We start from the raw sequence: 21,136 nt of genomic DNA, 5'->3' as shown, positions 1-21,136 counted from the left end.
CGGCATGTTTTATGAGCATAATCGTTTGAACCATCCGAAATAGTATTGAAAAAATACTCCCACTCGCGCAGGTTTGACTGGAACGAAACGCGTTACGTGCGTGATGCGTCAATTGCTCATTGATAAGTATACTTCAGAACGCATCAGAAGGGGTCTGTTTGAGTCACAGTGAACGATTGTTTGAATGGTGTTATCACTGATACAATAACATGAGTATTCCGATGAATCACCTGCTATAATGTTGGCCATAGAGCAGGCAGAGTTTGTTTTGCATATGATGTCCTCTGTTCACGATAACAACGTGGAAAAACCAACAAGTTTGAACCATTAATGGTGTTGTAATCAGTTAATGTAGTTGTAGCTAATCATATCGATTATTTCGATGTGTGTACTGAAACACCTGAACTTCACATTTTAATCGTTAATCAAATAACGATAGATACGAAAGGACCGAGTATTGAATCCAGACCGTCCCCCGTAGCAAAGACTAACTATCCGTCTAGTACGCCAGATATAGCCGGTATGTCCTTAAAGATCGTTTAGCCTAGAAGAAAAAGATCGCAATAAAAACTTGGGGAGCGGGTTTAAAAGGAAGGCAATCACACAATTTGTTACAGAACATAAAGGTGAAGCAAATAAAATGAAACAGAAATTTCATTTCCACAAATTGCATAAATTTTAAATTGATCAACAACGCGCGGCATGTGGTTGCGTACGTGAAACCAAGTGGGATATTTTGTTTCCATGGCAGAAAACGCTCACCACTAGGCACCCTGTACCCGGTTTGACGTTTGGAGCACTTGCTATTCTACAAGGACCGAGCTTGGGTTGCAGTTCGCACTCATTCTTACCTTTGACTTTGGTGCGAACGAACGTGTGCAGCGCGTGCTCCATTACAACAGCGTCAACCTTCGCCGACCGTGAGGTGTGTGTGACTTCAGCATTATCATTTTTTGTGATAAAGTGCTGCAACGCAAACATAGTGAATAATTTATAAATCTGGGCTGTTAATAATCATTTAAATTGGACAGTTTTCTTTCCGTCCGTTACAACTCCCCACACCAGACGCGCGGTGCTACTTGCTGTGAGTGTGCATGTGATTGGTTTGTGTGTGCTGTAATTTGAGCACATTCCCCCCACCCGGTTCTGTCTCCTTGTTCATTCGCACCTAACTCCCTTCGTTAATCATCGAATTCGTTTAGTGACCAGAGATTTTGTGGTTTCTAGCTCTAGCAGAAAAAAATCAACACCAGCAAAGTGAAAACAACATTCCTGTGCAAAATGGCTCTCAACTGTGGACATTCGACGATAAAGTATCTGCTTTTCATCTTTAACCTGCTGTGCTCGGTAAGTGCGAAATGTGTCGTCGGTTATATGGTTATATGCGGTTACCGTAAAGTGAAATGAAAAGCATATTTAATGCACGCGAAAAGACAACATCCAATGAGATCATCGATACGCGACAGTTAAAAGTTGCATGTGCGATTGGCACGATAAAAGGGAAAGTGTCTAGATCTGGGTTCCTTTCGTTTCAACCCCACAGCTGCTGCATCCGTTGGATTGCAGCGCGTAGATGCATTCAATCGTGAGCGGAGTGGGTAAAACTTCATTCGTGCTTAACACTTTACCACCGGCTGAAAACAACCGGCTTGTATACGTGTTTGGTGGCGTTCCTGGGCCAACCCCGATTTTAAATACTCTCGTCTCTCTTTGCTGACCGAGCATAATCTAAACAGATCGAATGTATGAGAGGTTATATTTAGCAACCCAACAGGTCATGTTTCAGTTTGAATCGCGCGCGCGTTCACTTTTTTGCCCCTGCTCATAGGGGCAGCGTTTGTAGGGTAGGATGTGAATCACAATGCTATAACACATGTACACACAAGCGCGTACTGAGAGATTCTTAAACGATCTTAAGAAAAACAGGAACGCTTCTTTGTTTGTAACAAACCGTAAAGATGTTCCGGCCGCCGCGCTGCTGTTGATTCTGCAGGCCAGGCCAAACCGATGCGTAAATACAATTCCCCATCATGTACATGTGGTTGCTGGTGTGTGTGCGTTTCGGTCCTTAGGAGATGTACCTTTGACGTCTGATCTTTTGTCAGAGAAAAAGGGAGAAATTAAGCGAAAGGAAATTGCGTGTTCCTTTGTTGACGAAGAACACATTCCATAGCCAACTGTTGGGAAGCATTGCTTTTTCATATTAAACGCACACTACTATCATCATCGGAGCGACGAACAAGAGGGAATATTTCCGATATTTGTGGTAGCCAATTTGTTTAAATGGATGGACATTTTACGGGAACTGCTTATTAGTTCCGAAGGATGTTCCATTTTGTGCAAATTGAAAATACAAAAGCAAACATTTTTGTCCGTGTCCTGAGAAAGGTAGCATTGCTAATTGAATTGATATTCTTCTTTTTTTAGCACGAAACAAAAATCTTTTATTTCGAAAACGATCGAGCAATGACGGGAATTACGAACAATACATTTTCGTTTTAGTATGAGAAATTCTATGGAACTTTGTGTTTCATCGGTGCCTCCAAACCGTGCCCGACCTCGACTAAGATCGCACATGTGAGCTGGAATCGTGGATATGAGTAAGCAACAGCGTATATGGGTTCCTGTCCTAATTGCAATTCCTAATTCGAGCGTTTAATCGTCTTCGGGAGCAAATCAACGAATCAATCGACATTTCCGTGATGGTCACGTATTCCTAATTTCAAAAACTGGACATGTATACACGTATTTGACCTTCCTAATTCTAATATAGACGTACGCACTAGTAACCCATTACCGTAAAGGATTCGCGGAGGAGGACAGGCAGCTAAAAGAAAACCAATTTAAGCAACCCCGAACCATACGTCACCCGATTTCGGTTGTCGTCGATGTATTTGCAAGGTGCTATTTTTATGTAGTGGTGTGTAAGTGTTGTTTACTGTGCGATAAGGCAAAAAAATAGGGGTGCGATAATTTTCACACCGGCGCATCGGTGGCGTTTCCCTGTTTTCTTTTCATCGCTTTACCACATTTGGGTATTGTAGAAACATAAATGTACGGCACCCACACCCCAGAAGAATGCAAATGGAATATGGGAAATGAATGTGCTCTCCCTGTTGGAGACACCCCCGACGACGACACACGGGCGTAGTCACTTTTTGTCGTCGAATCTCAACAGAGAAGTCCCCATTTTGTTGAGCAACGCGATCGAGTGCGGTGAGCAGTAAACATAACGCTGGAATAAAGCGAACCGCGCATAAATATCGCGCCGCAAAGGTGTGTGTAGGTTCCGCCGGTTCCTATGCTGGAATGTTGCTTGCTCTGTATTTGTGGACGGACAAACACACTTACGTAAACAGACTGCGCAGACGCACACACAACCTTTTACCATCGGTTCTTCCGAGCCACCCTTTTCCGGCTGACCTACCTTGAAACCAGCGAGGGGTTGCGCTTCTTAAGCGGAGGTCTTGGTACGACAGGGAAGTAGCAACGCGTTGTGGTAGTTTCTGTTGAAGATGGGAATTTCTACCCCTTGTCCAAGTTTGTGTAGGTTTTTTACACAGCTCCAGATATTTCGCGCGCGACATAGCGATGATTGTGTTTGGTGTTCGATTATTTTTCCCTTTTAACGTTTTTAAACTTGCGATTAAACTTGAGTTCCTATCACATCGTATTGTGTCATTTTTGTGTTTATTAGATTTCCATCAAAGTGTTCTACACTTTGCCACAATATTTTGTCAACGCTTCGTTGTGATGTGCCTGTTTCGATGTTAGGTTCTCCAGCACGCTGATGATCTCATCCACCGAATTAGTTGTTTCACTTTGCCACCCTGCCAAAAACCATCCCTTGGATTCCTTGTTCCACTTTAACTTTTGTAGTACGTTTGAATAGCAGCAACAGGTTGCCATTATTTCTTCAAGTTGTGGCTCCAAGTTAAACAGGGAAAAAGTTTCCGTGGCATTCGTGGCGTCAGAACTAGTCACTTTTCTTGCTACACAACATCGAGTTGTCTTATCAAAAGATACACTTTCATGAGATGTAGGTTGCCTTCTTCTTCTATTATTGATTAGCATTAAGGGGAATTTCATTCTTATCAATAAAGTTTTCTTAGGTGCACGTTCCGGTCTATCGTAAAATCAAGACCTATTGTCATCAGTTGCGCTTATCGGGACGAATGTAAAACGTATGATACCTATCTATAAATTTCAAGTGCATGTTATAATTCTGCTTCCTAAGGATGTAAAAATATATATGACTACAAGGCTAACATAAAAGATTAAACTTCCTCCTATTATGCGGGGCACAACGCATTTTAATTATTTAATTGGAAAATGTTGGAGATCTCACGGCTTCTCATGTGCGTGTTGTTTATATTTAAAGAAATCATGATATCAGCCTTTTATTCCTAAATAACAAACCCTCCAGGCTAATAAAGTTCACCGCAAAACCCGATATACTCGGTCCTCCTTCATTTCCTTTGCCGCATTCCGACGGATGTAAACAAATGCTCCACATTTCACATCGCTCAAAATTTGTGGAGTGTGGAGCAATACAATCTGAAGAGATCTTGTGACGGACGTACCCAGAAACAACTAACGATTTGTAAACAAATAAACAAATTGTAGGCCTTCATGTTTGGACGCACTGGTATTTTGTTGTGTTCCTGATGATCGTTAAAAATAACTATCCCTTGGAAAGTAGAACAATTAGTCACAATGTATCTTTGAAACAGGGAAGGATCCTAATCGTTTGAAGGGAATAAATGGGAAATTGAGTGTTTGTTGTTTTAAATAATCGTATTTGGATTTACAAAGTCCCTACAAAGTGCCTTTACAACTATTGATATGCCTTTTCTCATTCTAAACTTAGGTTTAAACATGGAATATGGAAGAGTTTTACAAATACTTTTGTAACTATAAGCACCTAACTCTTCCAATCAAGAGGTTAAGGCTTACCAAATACCTCACCATGATATCGCATGCGTATCTTATCAATAACCCACACACCTTGGGTCGATAAAGTGAGTCAACCTTGCGTAACTTGCCACATTAGTAACAGAAAACAAACCGAATCGAATTGTACTGAAGGCAAGGGTTGATTGAAGAGGATAGTATTCGCCAGGGGAGGTATGGTCAGACGCTTTGATTAAACGAGTAAGTGGAATTTTGATTAGAATTCAATTTCGTTGTACTTGCAATCGAGCCCTGCTGGAATGTAAATATTTATTCTTTCTTTTTGCATGCTAAAAGTTTCTCCGTCGGATCAGTGCGGAAATTGGTGTATTATTTTCACACGTTGCTGACGATCGAATAAATAAACAGAATGTTGAACAGCTATTCGCTATTGGGATCCGTCTTCCTATGTGTGAGTTAGAGGTGGTAACCCAGGATGTGCATCAATTGTTAGCCTGATAAGATTACTCTATACCCCTATAATAACCCGTGAAGCAATCGTGTGTGCGCAAGATCGATTATACTTCGCATAAAAAATCGAGGAAATAGGGCGATCATCAACAGTGTGCCGATGACGCGATGCATATTATACCCCTGACTCTGACAACCGTGTCGAGCCTCAAGAATGTTTCCAATTTATATTAACACTTCCTCTTTGCAAATGGACGGTTCCACTCTATCATGTCGATATAGATTTAATTGGTTTCAGTTTTTCTTTTTGTTACTCCTGTTTTAGTATGAAACGAAGCGAGCATTAGCAATTCTGTTCCCCCAAGGTCGCACATGGAGGATCGCTATACATCGCTTCGAGTCACGCACCTCCTCACGGATAGAAGACCAAACCGAATCCCGCGAGACCATGAGGATGACATATCGGGTCGTCGCCATGTTTTGCGAACCGCGCGTTCGATACATGCTCGCACGATGCAAGTATGGCGGTTTCCGTTTCGTTTGCCGTTTCAGAAACTCGCCGTTCTCGAGTGGCGTCGGTTACTTCAATGTCATTTGGGCACGAGCAGCATGAATCACCTGTTTATTGGTTCGTTTGCCCTGGTGCCTTCGATCGTTTCGCGATCACTCAAACCAATGTTTCAGCGCATTTGTGATCAGCGAGGGAAGCATGGAAATGCTGTGTGTGCGTGTCAGGCTGATTTCTGGGGCAAAGCAAATAGTAGTAGGATGTGTCGATGAGTGTGCAACCCACCCACCCTGTTTGCTCTTGACGATTCATCCCATTCTGTGGGGGGGGGGGGATATGACGCATCGTCATTGCGGAAAAGGTGGAATTTACTGCAAATTTGAACTGTTTCATCACAAATGACATATGGCACGTTATATACACTGGAACGCTTGTTCTTCCACCATTCTGCGTCAACTGTTCCTCAGAAGACCAGGAGAGGGACACGTGCATATGGGTACACTATCGATTCAGAATTTGCAAATGGCGGGCTGAAAGATAGTTCGAGAGCAATCGCGGCAAGCACACATACATATAGAGGAAGGCACTCAGAACACCACGCTGTGATCGCTGTTACGGGTGGCTGCACTTCGCGTTTCAAAACTAAGGGTAAACCCCCGTGAGACTGAGGTTGTTTAGTGCGTTAACCACATAACCTCACCGTGTAGTAGCATCTAACCTCGTACTCGGCATCGTATGCTCTCTAAACAAGGCGTTGCGTCTTGCTAAAAGTTTATGGAACTAGAACGCCTTCATGTCAAGGGGAAAGCAATAACTATGAACCTGATCGTTGTCTCACGACGCGAAGTTCTGTTTGATCACAATACTAGGGAATGGAGCAGGTTTTTGGCTTCGTTGTGTTTGATCATTCGTGTGCAGCAAAGGGAGAATAACAAACCAGAAAGGGAAACTTGAAGCGACAAAGAGAAAACATTCCAATTGCGTATTTGAAAACTCATTCGTGACTAGAGAATGGTTCTGAAAAAAAAACATCTGGAACTACTAATATCCAAGAAGTAGCGTCGGGGGCGTCTTATTTACCAACTAGAACTGGCAACGAAAATCACCCACACACACATTAGTCTCCTCCGGAAAATGGAAGTTACTACGCGTGTAGGTGAAACTCTATCGGGTCTAATTTACGCTTAATATAGAGACGCCAAGCTACATTTTTGTGGACTAGTCATTAGTTCATTATTCTATCCATTCTTTGAGCACACTGGTGTGATACTGCTTTTCTTGCCATCGCGTTTCGCGTTTATGCTTGGGTAGCGTTTGAAATCGAAAAACACCAACATCGACATGTCTCTTCACGGGGAATTACTCTCTCCTTCACCGTATCCTGGGTTGGCTGAGCGTATAATCCGCTTTTGGTTACGATTTAGCAAGCATAAACCATTCATTTGATGAGTTGTTTTTCTTGTTTTTTTTGGTGCTCTATTTTTCCAATTCCCCAATTTCCCAAATAGACAGACAACGCGCACCACCCCCGGGGGCGTATTGATACAACATTTATTAATTTTGTCGAATAATTCACCGGACAGCACGCGGAACACTGATCACACCAAGCACAGACCCTGGGCCACACTGTGGAATAAATGATGATCGTGACGGGGCAAGAATGTTCACGACCTAGATTTTAGTTTAGTCAGCGAAACCTCTTTGGGGTTTGCTTGCCCAACCAGTAGTGCCAACGGGAATGAATTAGAAGAATAGAATTTAGCGTGGGAAAGAAATCTGTTGATTGGAGCGGTGCGTTAAGGTTCATGGCCATTTGCGCACTTCAGTTTTCACCTTCAATAGCCCAGTTTATTTCTATCATGGTGCGTTTCATTTGTGACTTTACCGTGAACGGTGGTCACGTGGCACAGTAGAAGGTGTTGTTCCGATGTAATTCATTTCTGTCTTCGTCCAGCAGCAGCAACAGCAACCAAAAAGACAGGAAATGGTTTGTTCCTCTCCATTTGTAAAAGTAAGGAATAAAAGGAGGTCAGTTTATTTAGTCCTGGGCACACCTGTCATCTGCCTTGAATTTGGGGGGAGTAGAGCTCGCGATCATGTACTCCAGCTCTCTGTGCTGTCATTTTATGACGAAGGGTGTTCGATATCGATTAATAGGACAAGTTATTGTTGTCTACATGTAATGTTGAAATGAGTGACAGCATTATTGACTACCTTGTGCCCTACACTGCCATCCTTGCTACTACAGAAAAATATGGCGCGAATATTCTGGCCTGCATACTAATGGCAGCTATTCTGTGTCCAGTTGTAATTGTTCGACCCTCTCCTCTGGACAATGGAAATCGCTTGTGTGTCATCACTAATAGCCACCATGCACGCGCTGATATTACCAGTATCCATGGCCAAGGTCATGGCACGAGACTACTACAACCGGGGACTCCTACAATTGCGGACCTTCACAAGTGTGTCCTGAGCGAAACAAACCTTTTCCTGCATTTGCGTGCATTTGTATCTTGATATGAACAATCAACTGGTGCTGTACGCGTATTTGCCTCGTCCATGTTTTACTGGGGCTTGTCGATGGAACATACAGATGGAATGAAATCACGTCCGCGACACAGAAACCGCCTATTGCAGTAGAGGAGGAGGTTCAGTATATTGCAAGCGTGAAAAAAAAACGCATCGTGAGACCGTAGAACCTTGCGGGATTAATGGGCGATTGTTGCGTGTGCTTGTTGGTGTGGCCGACTCTCTCTCTTGGGCACGATGACATCATGTGTCGGATTTTATATTTGTGGCGCGGGAGCTTGTCGTGTATGTAAATGGGATGTGGTGATGACGACGATGATGGCCCGATGGTCGTCAAGTTCCATGAAATTTGTCATGTGACCTGATGGGCACGAAATGAAGCGACAAATTTAACGCCGCTTCAGCAAAATTGACGCTATCGACAACATTTGTAGAATTATGCCTAAAAATTCTTAGTGTAGTAGATTAGTCATTGGGTGTGTGATTGGTCAAAAGATGCTGTGTATGTGTGGGCATACAGGTTGAAAAGTGACCGGATGCGGAAGTCATAAATAACTTTTTTTCATGCTACTACGAGATTTAACAACGATTGTGGGTGGGTTATAATTTATTTTAACAGCTTTATTTTTTCTTGAAAATGAATAATTTCAACAACAAAAACCCACCGCAAATAATGCTTAAAAACAAAGGAATTTTTGTGCTCATCACTACTTTGTCTTTTATTTCGTGACTAGAAATCCCAAAACATTAAATCCCCGAAACACACAACAAACGCGCGCGCAGACTCTCATGCGAGTTGCTTTTCGGGCGCAAATTCCAAAGCCAAACCCCGACCCTTTACTCCCTTATCCTCACTACCAGTGCAAAAAAAAGGCATACACCCTCTATCCTTCTGTATCAAACTTTCGATAGTTGACAGAGAGAGGAGTTCTTCTACCTCGTGGCTTCGGGAACGAAACGGCGCAATTACTATTGCGCCCAAACTTCGCTTCCGTACATATGGACGCGACGCCATGTCGGGTATTCCGTTTCCGCTTCCCTCAACCCACAGAATCGTGGCACCATTTGGTTGTTTTTTGGAAGCGACAAGGAAGGAAGGGAGAAATCGGTACGTGGAATTGAGAAGTTGGCGACGGAGTTCTGCTTCTTGCTTGTGCTTGTTATTGCTCCCGAGGCAGCATATTTAAGGGGTTGCGCCATCAACAAAGATGCTGCCTGGTGAGAGACTTTGACGAATTCCGTACCATATCCGGGACGGATAAGATGTAAAGTGTTTAACAAGAACGGACGAGAAAACGAAAGAAAGGGAAGAATATTCAATGTAGAAGGCTCCAATCGTAAAAGTCGAGCACATAAAAACAGTGTGTCTATTCGGTTGTGATAGTGAAGGTAGTACAAATCGAATGATCTAATCAGGCAGTTATTCCAATGCAAACAGGAGAAAATAATGATCGATCGATCGAAAATCGATTGAAAAGTATTAAGGCACGGGTGTATATTGAACTCCCCGTCAGTTCGCTATCTACGGCACCGTTTCTTCAAATGTATCTACTATTCCACTCGCAAAAAAGTTATGTATCACATTACGATAAGTTAGTCAAAACTGTTGAACGAAACTAGGTTGACCAGCACTGAACAAGTCCTTCTTATCGGCGTATAGAGCCTCAAGGGAAGAGGGAGGTTTCGATTTATGCATACCAACTTGTTGCATAGTTTTTGCCTTTATCACTCTTTTCCAATGGTGTGGCATGAATCACGCAAACGCATGACAGATAAAACCATTTTGGGCCTGATATATCTTATCTTGGGTAAGGGAAGATGGCAGTGATTGATGTATCTATCAGTTAGAAATGTCCACGCTTCCAAGCAGATTAAAATTCTCTTACGTGCACTGCTGTACATGTTTCATTGGAAATTGATAAGAACTACCGTACTTAGGCGTACTTCGAAGTAGATTGTATGTGGTATTTGCCAGTCCAATAGAGAATCGTTGATAAGCGCACGGCGAGGCGCATACAAGTGATGATACAGTAGGTTATAGTTCAAAGCTGAAATGTTTTCTGCAACATCTCGTATGAGCTCAAGTAAATTTTTATATCGAAGCTTTTTCGTTTGTATGTAGATAGCGTAATTTCTAATTCGATGCGTTTATTTCTTCCGTTTTTTTACACCATATTCTTGTCCACACCACAACCACAGCTGTGCGGTATTGCGCTGATCGTGATCGGTGCCGTTTCGTTGGTAAAACTTGAGGAACTGCGCGAGATCAGCGATGAGTACAACATCGTCGCACCGTCCATCCTGCTGATCGTTTTCGGCTCGATCGTGTTTGTCATCTCGTTCTTCGGATGCTGTGGTGCTATCCGCGAATCGTACTGCATGACCTCGACCGTAAGTAATTGACGATCCGAAAGGTCGTCTTTTCGGTTACTAAAGGCAATTCTAATTCCAATTTTGTCCTTCTCTTCAACCGGGTGTGCTACAACAGTATAGCTTCTTCCTGATCCTGCTCGTGATCGCCCAGATCGTGATCGCTGTGTTGGTGTTTGTGTTCGTCGGTGATGTGACCATTGCCATCAAGAAGGGCTTCGAGGGTGTGTTCCAAAACCGCGATAACCCGGTTAATGCCGACCTGATCAACTCGATCCAGCAGAACGTAAGCTCAGTTTACTCTCTCGGTTTGCACATTCTCTGGTAGCTTTAGTACTAATTTCTTTTCCCATTTGTAGTTGCAATGCTGCGGCAAGAACAGCTTCCTGGACTATGGAGTTTCATTCCCGCAGTCGTGCTGCAGCAGCGGTGGCACTGCTCCACTGTGCGTTCCATTTGCCCGTGGTTGTTTGGGCCGACTGTCCGAGTTCCTGGACAGTGCCGGTAACATTGTCGCCTGGGTGTCGCTCGGTGTGGCCGCCGTCGAACTGGTCGGTCTCATCTCGGCCTGCTGCCTGGCTAACGCCATCCGCAACCAGCAGAGAAGGTCTGGATATTAGATTGAACATACCTGATCTTCCCATCTATCTATCCTGCCTTGCCTTTTCACCCATTCATCCGGCATGTCCTCCTCATCTATCCTTCCACCAAACACAAACCAAAGTTTAATGGGGAGAGGAGAGTAGAGGGGAAAAAAACGATGGCGCTACTGTTCGCCCCTTACACGGTATTAATGTGAAATGCGTATAATCTACTACTTCTACCTACTAACAGTGTGTCCTACATGTACTGAACAATCATTCTAATAACGAAACGAAACTAAAACCTCCCGTACATCTTCTTTACCATACTGTTTTTTCTTCCTGCCCGGGAAGTAGTGCATCATGCAAAACCTACAAAAACCTTTCATCTAATGCATTATTTTATGTTTTTATTTTTTTGTCGTGTTCTTCGTCCCGTTTTTCCTTACCAATACAGATACAGCTAAAAAGTGTGCGCTACTATATGCTTTTTAGTAGCTTTTTGGTGGGTGTGTCGTCCGTTTTACTATATGGCAGTGCCGAGAAGGATAAGAACCATAACCGTAACTGATGCTTTCGAGAAGTAACCGTAGTAGGAGATAAGTTTGGGATTTAAGAAAGGCAAGCGGGAACATTTGTTGTGTGCTCGTACATGCACACGCGGACGTATGTGCGAGTTTGTGATGTCCCAATGGTGCGCTTTAATGTTGGGGGAACACTTTACTTTACCCTTATTATGCCCTATGTCGATGTGAGAAACCTGAACATTGATTAATTTACACATCCCGGAAAAAAACGAGAAAAAGGACAATTGTAATGCACAATTAACTCATGCGGTGAAGGCAAACTAGCTGTCGTCTGTATGGGTTATGCTGAAGTACAAAAATCGCGTATATCACCATAAGTGCCGCCCCAAAAGGAAACCTCATCACCATCCACACAACGTCAGCCACCACATCCAGGGCCAGAGGATCATCATCGTTCGATCTGCCAGAGTGTGCACACGTACACGAAACTACGAACACACAACTAAACATGTATGTTCCCGTGTGCGGTGCGTGTATATCGTTAATCGTTCTCGCACTTTCTACTTCATGTTCTGTTTTGCTATGTTTGCACAAGAAGGGGCTTTTTCGCTATTTATGCTACAAATCATGTAAACTGCATATATTTATCTAATTGGCTTTCTGTTTACAAACGAGAGAGTATCGAGAGCGTGTGCTGGCACTATTATGTTGCTGAACAATACCAACTGTCCCATGTTTGCTTTCAATTCTTTCCGATCTTCGAATATTCCCGAGTGTTTACGAAACTGCGCGCAAAACATGTATGTATGTATGTTGCGGGGGTCTGTTTGAAAAAGAGAACACTCGATCGTAGCATGTAAGGAAAACCCCCATTCTCATTTAACTCTGTGGCATAACGACATGGAAATTCGAACGAATTCAAACGAAAGTTATAACAATATTTACGAACAATAGTTTTGTTGATAGAGGAAAAAGCTACAAACATTTGTACTATCTATAATCAAAAAAAGAAGGACTCATAATCGGTTTTTGTAAACGAGAAGCAAATTTACTTTATAATTTTTGTATCAAACACATCTCTCCAGCTCTTGATCATAACAATACATGTACTTTCAGTGAAGTATTTCTCGCAAGGCGAGCGAGCTCTGTTGAATTTGACCAACAAAAAGCAGTTAAATATAAATATATATAGGAAGAATCTTCTGTCGTTAAAAGGGCGCGTGTTTGTCTTATAAAAAAGGGCGCAATTTATGTTTTTGGGCAATATTTGCATTACTGCTTTATTTGTTATTTGTTTTGTTTCGTCTTTACGATGTAGTTTATGATTAGTTTTCTTCTGTTTCTGGGTTTTTATGTGCCCTCATCTCATCGATCAAGAAAGAAAAATCCTGATCTCCGTTGATATCACATTTTCTTCGGCATTACTGTAATCCATCAAAAGTCTTCACTGATTGATACGGTTTTCTATGAATCTATTTGATAAAAATTGTCAGAATGTACACTTTGAAAAAGAACAATTGTGATAACTACAACAGTAAAACAAATCGTGCGCTTTTGATTATCCCTTACGTAGGGTCCGATTTTGTAGATTGTATGTTTTGTAACTCCATTTTCAAAAACATTTTCAAGCTGGGATCAGCGATCTTCTCCAGCACAATTTCACGTGCCTTTTCGCCTCCATCATCTAGTATTTTGGTCAGATCTGCGGCGTACTGAATCCAAACACAATTCTGGCAACCGGACATGCAACATGTGGTAGGTTCGGGCGGAAGCTAGAATAAAATCAATATTTATTACATATTCGGGTGCTGAAATGTTACACTAATTTCTTCACTACCTCCGGTACACTGGTGTCCTTTACCGTTCCATCGGGTCCATTAGTGCTAGAGCAAAAGCGGTAAGCAGCATTTCTTATTTGTGCATTACGGATTGCATTCAGTATAACGTAATTCATAACTTGCACCTTGCACCCGGAAAGTCAAGGCGATTCGTATCACGACTATATGTAATCGATTTGATAGTAACACTTGTTCTTCGATGAATCTTATTGCACTCCTGTACTGCAACACTTGCGATAAAGCTTGAAACCCTCCAACCGTTTAAAAAGATGCATAATTAAGTATAAAAACAAACAATCACAAAATCAGCTGCTTTTTATTTACTTCTATTGTTTTGCAATTTGACAACTTGACGTAACCAGGAGAGGGCGGTAAAATGGCCACCCAGTGTGATGAGATTTCGGTGTTTATTCGTCAAGCATTTTGTTTGGTTGTTTTATAAAAAAGATGTAAACTCAATATGTATTATATTATAATACATAAAACACTAAAACATCTTATTCCTGATAAAATAAAATTGAATTTAAAATGAAATTAAGCTGCGTACGTTATCCATAAACCGTCAAACGCATTTTCTAAAAACAATGTCACTGTCACTAGGCACTCGCTGTAGCCAGTTTGACGTTTCGAACAAATCTGTGACTTCTGCAGAAACGTCGTTGTTGGGTTGAAGTTACGTAAAAATTTACCTTTAGCTCTAGCAAATCCGTAAGTTTTACAGCAAAAATAGCCAAAAATTTGTAATTTTTTTACTTCATATGCCTAGCGTATGGTTCCGTCAATTGTTCAAACGTGAAAATCATGTAAAAGGAATCAATTCCACCGCGAGAATCAGTGTAGCGCTTTCGCAAATCCACCGACAGTGTGTTTTGTTTTGGTTTTGATGCTCCGGTTAATGAGGTGGAATAAATTTACTTTATATACGTTGGGATTTATTTAGAGTCAGAAAAATTACAAATTAGCCAGTTAAACTCGTTTTTGCTATTGTATCTATACTGTTCGCTCATCGTATATCGCTTTATTTCAGCCAAACATGAGCTTAAAGGCCAATTACTACGACCAGCCGGAGGGTGAAGATCTCTTCGGCAAGATGATCGCCACCAACAAGTACGCGCTGGCCGGTGGGCTCGGATGGTCCACCATCGAGGTAATGATGGTTTCGAAACCTAAAGGATATCTGCCCACCATTGCCCGGTACATGTATTTCACTGGTCCGTTCGTCGGAATGGCTTCTGCTTTTACCGTGGGTACATACGCTGCCAACAAGCTGCGAGGTCGGAATGATGGCTGGAATTACGTTGCCGGTGCGTTCGCGGCTGGTGGTGTTTACGGTGCCTGGAAGCGAAATGTTGTCAGTGGGCTGGTAGCCGGTTTGATTTTCAGCGTGGCGGGTGCACTCAAGAAGCAGTCCGTGGATGAAGGCTGGGAATTTTTCCCCGATGTAAAGAATCACGCCGTCAGCGCGGTCAATCCGAATCGCTACGATTTCACCTTGACGCAGGAACGCGAACGAGGATGGACGACCGGCAAGTAAGATGTAGGTGGTAACACGATGAGAACGAATAAATCCGGTTCCGGCTCCGTTGTAAAGCAAGTTAGGCAATAAATACTGTGGATACTACGGTTCGTGTTCGAGGATTGGTGCAAGGATTACGTACCGAGTGAACAATCTCACAGTAGTGGAATATTAAATTCACCGTTTAGGAATGAAAATTGCTGAATGAATGAAGCTGGAAACGTTTGTAAAACGTAAGTAAAAGTAAAATTTTCCTACAGTTATTTGCTACAATTTGAGGAAACATCCGTGCTAAATACCTGTCACGACTAGATTTGTATACTGATCTAAATACCTGTACTGACTAGATTTGTGTACTCAATATTGTGGATTAGAATGGAGCCCGACCAGTTCTCAATTTAATTATTCAATCAATTATATCGCATTACATCATGGACAATGCACAGCACTTCCGTCTGCAAAAAGCGTAACAACAGGCAGGGCCACGTAATTTAAATGACGAACATGAAAATTAGCACCCAACAGCAGTAATTCACCTTCTTCATCAATCTAACCTGACCTTACGCCTACCGAGCATTGCACGTGGAATGGGAAATACGTTTCACTTTCCATTCCCGACAATGGTGGAAATGGTCAGTAGAGGGAACTTTTCATACTGTAAACTAAAGACCAGAGTTGATTTCCCTTACGTTTAAAATAATTGAACCCGAACGGTTGAAACTTCGGCAACTTGACTTCCCCCACAGCGCGGTGTAGCGAATGCAAGCGGAAGTGCAACGAAGCAGAACCGCTGGATCCTTCCGCATCCCTAACAGGGTGTGTTTTATGTTGAACTTTTTTTTAAGCATAATGTTAAAGTGTAATTCCCTCTACCTGTCAGTTCGAAATCGACAAATTCATCACAGAAGGTACGCAACAAATGTATTAAACTTGTGCGCTTTACAGTGTTCGTGGTTCGGGTTGTAATTGAAGTAACACCATTAACATTAGACCTAATTGGTGCTTAAATTGTCACCCGAAAAGAATGGTAAGTCAAGATGAAACAGTTCTCACACCATCCCACACGAAGACAACAGGTGTCTTCCTTCCGTTAATGACCCAAAACCAACAAACGCTCTTCGCTTACCCGTGGTCAATGCACTACAACACTGTACGAATCTGTTCCACGACCACCAAACACTAGACGCAGTGTTTATCTTTCCGCGATGATCGCGAAGACCCATCACAACGGGCCAGACCCCAGCAGCACCCCGTAACCGGAAGTTGAACACATTTTTCCCTCATTTTTCATGTCTCATTCGCGAAAAAAAAAATGAAAGAACTTGAACAACCTCTCCCCCCGTCCCCGGTACCGAATTGTTCCAACGTGCGTCAAAATCAACACACCTCACCGGCTGGTTCGGTGAAGGAATAAATTGCTTGAATGCTACATTTAATCAAACTTTGGAGAATCGTGCCCGGGAAAGAGCGGGCTGTAACACCCCTTGTTTCAGGCAGGAGAAGCAGAAGAACCAGCGTGAAATGCAGGTCGTTATTTATTCACCTGGATCAGTAATTCGTAGCTCCCCTTGTTTGAAACCGTACTGGAATCATGCAGAGAAGACTTCTCCATATCTTCTGTCCCCATGTGGTGTGGTGTCAATAAAACGTTTTCCGGTGCCAAAGAGAGAACGCTACCTAATGCGAAAATACGGTCAATGCGCACGGTAACGTAAACTAAGCATATCAGCGAATGGTTTTTAACTAGACGAGTACGAGGGCAAAGCCCCGGTTGATGTTATATGTAGAAGGAAAAACGATGGACGTATGATCCTTATCGGTTCTCTGTATCGCTGCACATTTGAACCCCTGTCGTTTGGATGATGTTGTTTCGCTGATACCTCTTATCAAGCAGAATGTTTCTCTGATAGCATAGGGGTGTATTCTGGGAGTTAGTAAAGGGAATGAAACTGTTGAGAAAAAGAAATGTATTGGGATCATTGGGCAATTCGATAGGAGAAGCTTGGAATACCTCAAACAACGTGTTATCTTCGATTATGCATCTGGAATTTACTTTGAAAAATATAGTTTCAACTGTTGCATCTCGTCAACAACTTTTTTGTGCTAAGATCATACTGTATAACCGTTTAAGTTGATGTCAAAATTTTAGAAATTAACAGTCGAAATATGTCTCAAAGGAGGAGTTAATCAAGAGAATTGGAGATCAGCTCTCCAAGATCAGATCTACATAATCAAGAGAAAAACAAAAGCTCAAAATGCATAGCTTTAGCAGCAAGTGCGTACAATGTCTATGGTATCGTGATGCTTATAAAGCCGATATCTTGTAGCTAGATCGCGATATGCTCCAAACACACACGCCCTTTTGACGGCTAGTTTCTATTGTGTGCCAGCGTGTCAAGTCGTGGACATTTTGAATGCCCTACCAAGGTTCGTCCGATCGAACAAAGGGAGCTTTTTCCATTGGGGAAACCATTGAACCAAGCCCATAAATCACCAACCAGTCATACTACCGGTTTTTTCTATTTGCTTTACATTTTCGGGGTACATTTTTAGGGGCTGTTTCGTGTAACTGGAACTGGAACATGATCGTAGATCAGCCGGAGCGCTTTGTTGAAGTGAATGTCCAGGTCGCTGAAAGAAATGTGATTTATCAACTCACAGTAGCTTTTCATTATTTCACACACTGTAGACATTCAATTTTGGCAGGTACATATGGGTATAGGGAAAGGGATCCAATGTTTTGGTTTGGACCAGCTACTGTTGACGGAAAAATGGCTCCAATAAGATTCCAACAAATTACCAGCATTTCCGGCAGTGGCGGATCTAACGGTAGGTGGAGAAGGCGGCCACCTAGTGACCCTCTGCTTAGAGGGGCCTCGAAGAACGGAATTGAGAATGAATTATGGTAGCAGAAAAAAAACCTTCCATTTATTACTAATTAATTAATTAATAACTGCTGCATAATTGAACCAATGCCTCTTTAAAGCGTTTACCGCTGCTAAGCGTGCTACTAATCACAAAAACAGTGTTTAATGTTATTAAAAAGTGTTTATTTGCCTACAATTTCCATGCCACCTAAATGTAAGAACGGATTTGATCGCGAGGAGCAAAGAGTTGTTTTTTTTACGACGCTTTTTTTTCATTTGTCTCCCGAAGCGAGGAACGAAGCGTGTGCGAAAGATAAGATCGGGTTGCCGGTTCGGCAATTATAGCTGTGTGGGTGTGATAACGAAGCAGAAGAGATAATAATCACGAGATAAGCAGGAGCTGTGATCAGTAGCGATCGGACAGCGTGACGTTTGTGTTATGAATGTAATTCGGTAATGTGCGGGAAGCGGCGCCATTGCTTTTTTGCATAGAAAATTTAGCAAGAATTGTTTTTTGGCTGTTAAAAAAGTCATATCCTTTCTTAGAGGATCATATTTGGATACAAAGAAGGATTAGTGTATCAATTCGTTTGTTGGTGTAATGTTTGACAGTGAAGATTTTTGTTTGCACGTGTAAAAATTGTTGCCGGCGTCGGTTTGGTCAGCACACAGTATTGTCTTCCGAAGCACATTCAACTTTTATGAACTCTTTCGGGATTGGATAAGCCATCAATACAGTCTTGGTTCTAACGGTACTCCGTGGTTAAGCGCTAACAAGCTTTGTTACCTGCCGGAGGCAATGTACGCCGGAGGGGTATGTGTGTGCGTGTAAGGTAATTTTCAATCAGTGCGTGTACTAAGCTGGCAAATTATTTGTCTTGTGCAATGCATTTTGTCCACGAGTTTAATCATAAAACCATCTCATAAATGTGCGGTATTTGCTTTTTTTCATAACCTCCGTGCTAGTTTCAGTTAGTTAATAAAGTATAGTTAGTATATGTTGTGAAAAGTGCATAGAAAAAAATGCAAGTGTTGGTTGTTTTATGGTGAAAAAAGTGATATCTATTTGTAATGAGCTTATTGGGTTAATTCGTGTATTTAAAAATGTGGCCATTGTAAGCAAGTGTGGTGTTTTAAATGTGATAAAGAGCATTGAAGTGTGTTTTAGGTAAAAAAAAAGTTATGTCTTATTCTCAATGAGCTTATTGGTTATTGCGTTAATTTGTGTATTTAAAAATGTGGCCATTGTAGGGCGAGTGTGTTGTTTTAAATGCGATAAAGAGCATTGAAGTGTGTATGTGCCTTTGTGCACAGAAAAATGGAAGTGTTGGGTGTTTTAGTTGAAAAAAAAAGTTATGTCCTTTTCTCAATGAGGTTATTGGTTTTTGCGTTATTTCTTGTGTTGCTATAAAGTGTGCATGTGAAAAAAAAGAAAATGCCATTTTGTTAAAGCAAAGGGGCCGCAAAGAAGCAGTTTTGTCTTCCGAAGTGAATCCTTTCCTGTGGTTTATGAAAGTAAAGTGTTTGTGAAAATAAAGTGTAAAGTGTATGAAAGTGAAGTGTCCTGCGTACAAACTATCATCCAACCTGGTAAGTAAACGACAATCAATCGGAAATATTTGAACAAAATTCTTGCAACCGTGAGTTTATAACATTAGGCAGCGATGCAAAATGGCGTGTATAGCCACTGATTTCCGGCGTTGGTTCACTCGTCAAAATGGAGGTGTGGTGCAGGTGTGGGGCTTTGTTATTTGTTGTGTGATTTAAGAGCAGAATGAAAGAGCAACAAAGCGGGGGAAAATATCATCACCCACACCGGTGAAAGATTCGGCATAAAACATGCGACATAAAATGGATGACCAATTCCTGCAATTCCGGAGAGAGAGAGAGTGTGCCATGATGGGAACTAACTTCCTTTCCCGCCCTTTCGCACCGATTCGCTGTTTGCATTGAAGCGTGATGCAACGGCATCTAAAACCGGGCCGAACGAATCTACGGACACACAGTCCGATACGTAAATCTATATATTTTTTTGTTGTTCAACATTTAGAAAACATGATTAAAATGCACAACGCATACAACGCTGTACCGTTGCGGATGGTTGCATACCTTTGCGAAACGCTAGCAAGCGCCCACAACCCCATGTTCGGGACCTAAATTCGGGAGTTTCCATGCCACGGATGGTTGGATGGGAAAAAAAGCTGGGAAGCTTACAACCCGGGCACGCACACTCGGTTTCGTATGGAATCAAACCAAAATGGATCATTTGAAGATTAAATGGGTGAAATTAAATTCAGTCAGTGCTAGGTAGTGGTATGACTTTATCTCAATTTTTTGGCCGCACTGACCGTGCGATAAGCTTCGTGAGAATTATGGAGCAGTGGATATGTATCTTATGATTTGGTGTGTGGCGGGACTTGTTGGTTTTTACAGCCTCCTCTTAGCTTGGAACTTGGAATTCCTCTATCATTCTTTTAGCAGCGATCTATGAGTTTCCAAAGAAACAGTGGAGCGCCGATTATCCGGATACCTTTTATCCGGCTGTCGCATTATCCGTGGTGCTCGTAAATGACAGTTCCAAAAGCGATTTGACATATTAACTGCAAACCGGAGTTGGCAAAAAATAAAAGCCTCTATAAGAAATGATACAATTGGCTTAAGTTCGACCAATTAAGTCCACCCAGTACACACTAAACACTAATATTTATCAATAAAAAGAGTTGTGCTTATTATCCGTGATATTCGCTGATCCGGCAGGAGCCGTGTCCCGATGGGCACGGATAATCGGCGTTCCACTGTACTAGATCAAAAGACTGCACTTGTTGCGACAGACTGTTCTTCCCTTAGGCATTTAGGCTGCTGGGTTTGTCACGTAAATAGCACCAAACAATCTAACTCCTTCAAACCTTTAAAAACTTTCCACGAGTATCACCAGAGGTTGATGAAGCCATCAAATTTCACGGATTTAATGTTAATTATTTTAATGAATTTTTGTATTCTAAATATATTGTAAAATATCATTATCTTTCATTTTGT

The 21,136-nt window shown here is 42.0% G+C and overlaps 3 protein-coding genes across 6 annotated transcripts; 2 read left to right on the top strand and 1 right to left on the bottom strand.

The window, feature by feature from the left end:
- The first annotated feature begins 809 nt into the window (after positions 1-809).
- On the top strand, positions 810-13,093 carry LOC125770715 (23 kDa integral membrane protein-like). Of its 4 annotated transcripts, XM_049440663.1 has the most exons (6): positions 820-1,084; positions 1,228-1,347; positions 10,601-10,792; positions 10,890-11,057; positions 11,131-11,378; positions 11,810-13,093. In XM_049440663.1, the coding sequence occupies exons 2-6, from the start codon at positions 1,282-1,284 to the stop codon at positions 11,817-11,819; spliced, it is 684 nt and encodes a 227-aa protein (XP_049296620.1). In that variant the 5' UTR covers positions 820-1,084; positions 1,228-1,281; the 3' UTR covers positions 11,820-13,093. The 4 variants fall into 4 exon arrangements, with proteins under 4 accessions (XP_049296619.1, XP_049296620.1, XP_049296617.1 ...); XM_049440662.1 differs by lacking the exon at positions 11,810-13,093 and having other exon boundaries at positions 810-925; positions 11,131-11,676; XM_049440660.1 differs by lacking the exon at positions 11,810-13,093 and having other exon boundaries at positions 11,131-11,676.
- Positions 13,094-13,334: 241 nt separating this feature from the next.
- On the bottom strand, positions 13,335-14,084 carry LOC125770741 (oxidoreductase-like domain-containing protein 1). Its single transcript, XM_049440697.1, has 2 exons — positions 13,717-14,084; positions 13,335-13,651 (listed from the first exon to the last, which is right to left on the bottom strand). Exons 1-2 carry the CDS (start codon positions 13,831-13,833, stop codon positions 13,445-13,447), a joined length of 324 nt encoding a protein of 107 aa, XP_049296654.1. The 5' UTR covers positions 13,834-14,084; the 3' UTR covers positions 13,335-13,444.
- A 214-nt stretch (positions 14,085-14,298) lies between these two features.
- LOC125770727 (uncharacterized) lies at positions 14,299-15,338 on the top strand. The gene is made up of 2 exons (XM_049440683.1): positions 14,299-14,425; positions 14,745-15,338. The coding sequence occupies exon 2, from the start codon at positions 14,751-14,753 to the stop codon at positions 15,249-15,251; it is 501 nt and encodes a 166-aa protein (XP_049296640.1). The 5' UTR covers positions 14,299-14,425; positions 14,745-14,750; the 3' UTR covers positions 15,252-15,338.
- Positions 15,339-21,136: the final 5,798 nt, after the last annotated feature.

The sequence above is a fragment of the Anopheles funestus genome, chromosome 3RL (genome assembly GCF_943734845.2).
Source record: "Anopheles funestus chromosome 3RL, idAnoFuneDA-416_04, whole genome shotgun sequence".
In the NCBI taxonomy this organism is placed as follows: Eukaryota; Metazoa; Arthropoda; class Insecta; order Diptera; family Culicidae; genus Anopheles; species Anopheles funestus.
Note: the sequence above shows the minus strand (reverse complement) of the source record. Positions and strands in the feature narration are given on the sequence as shown.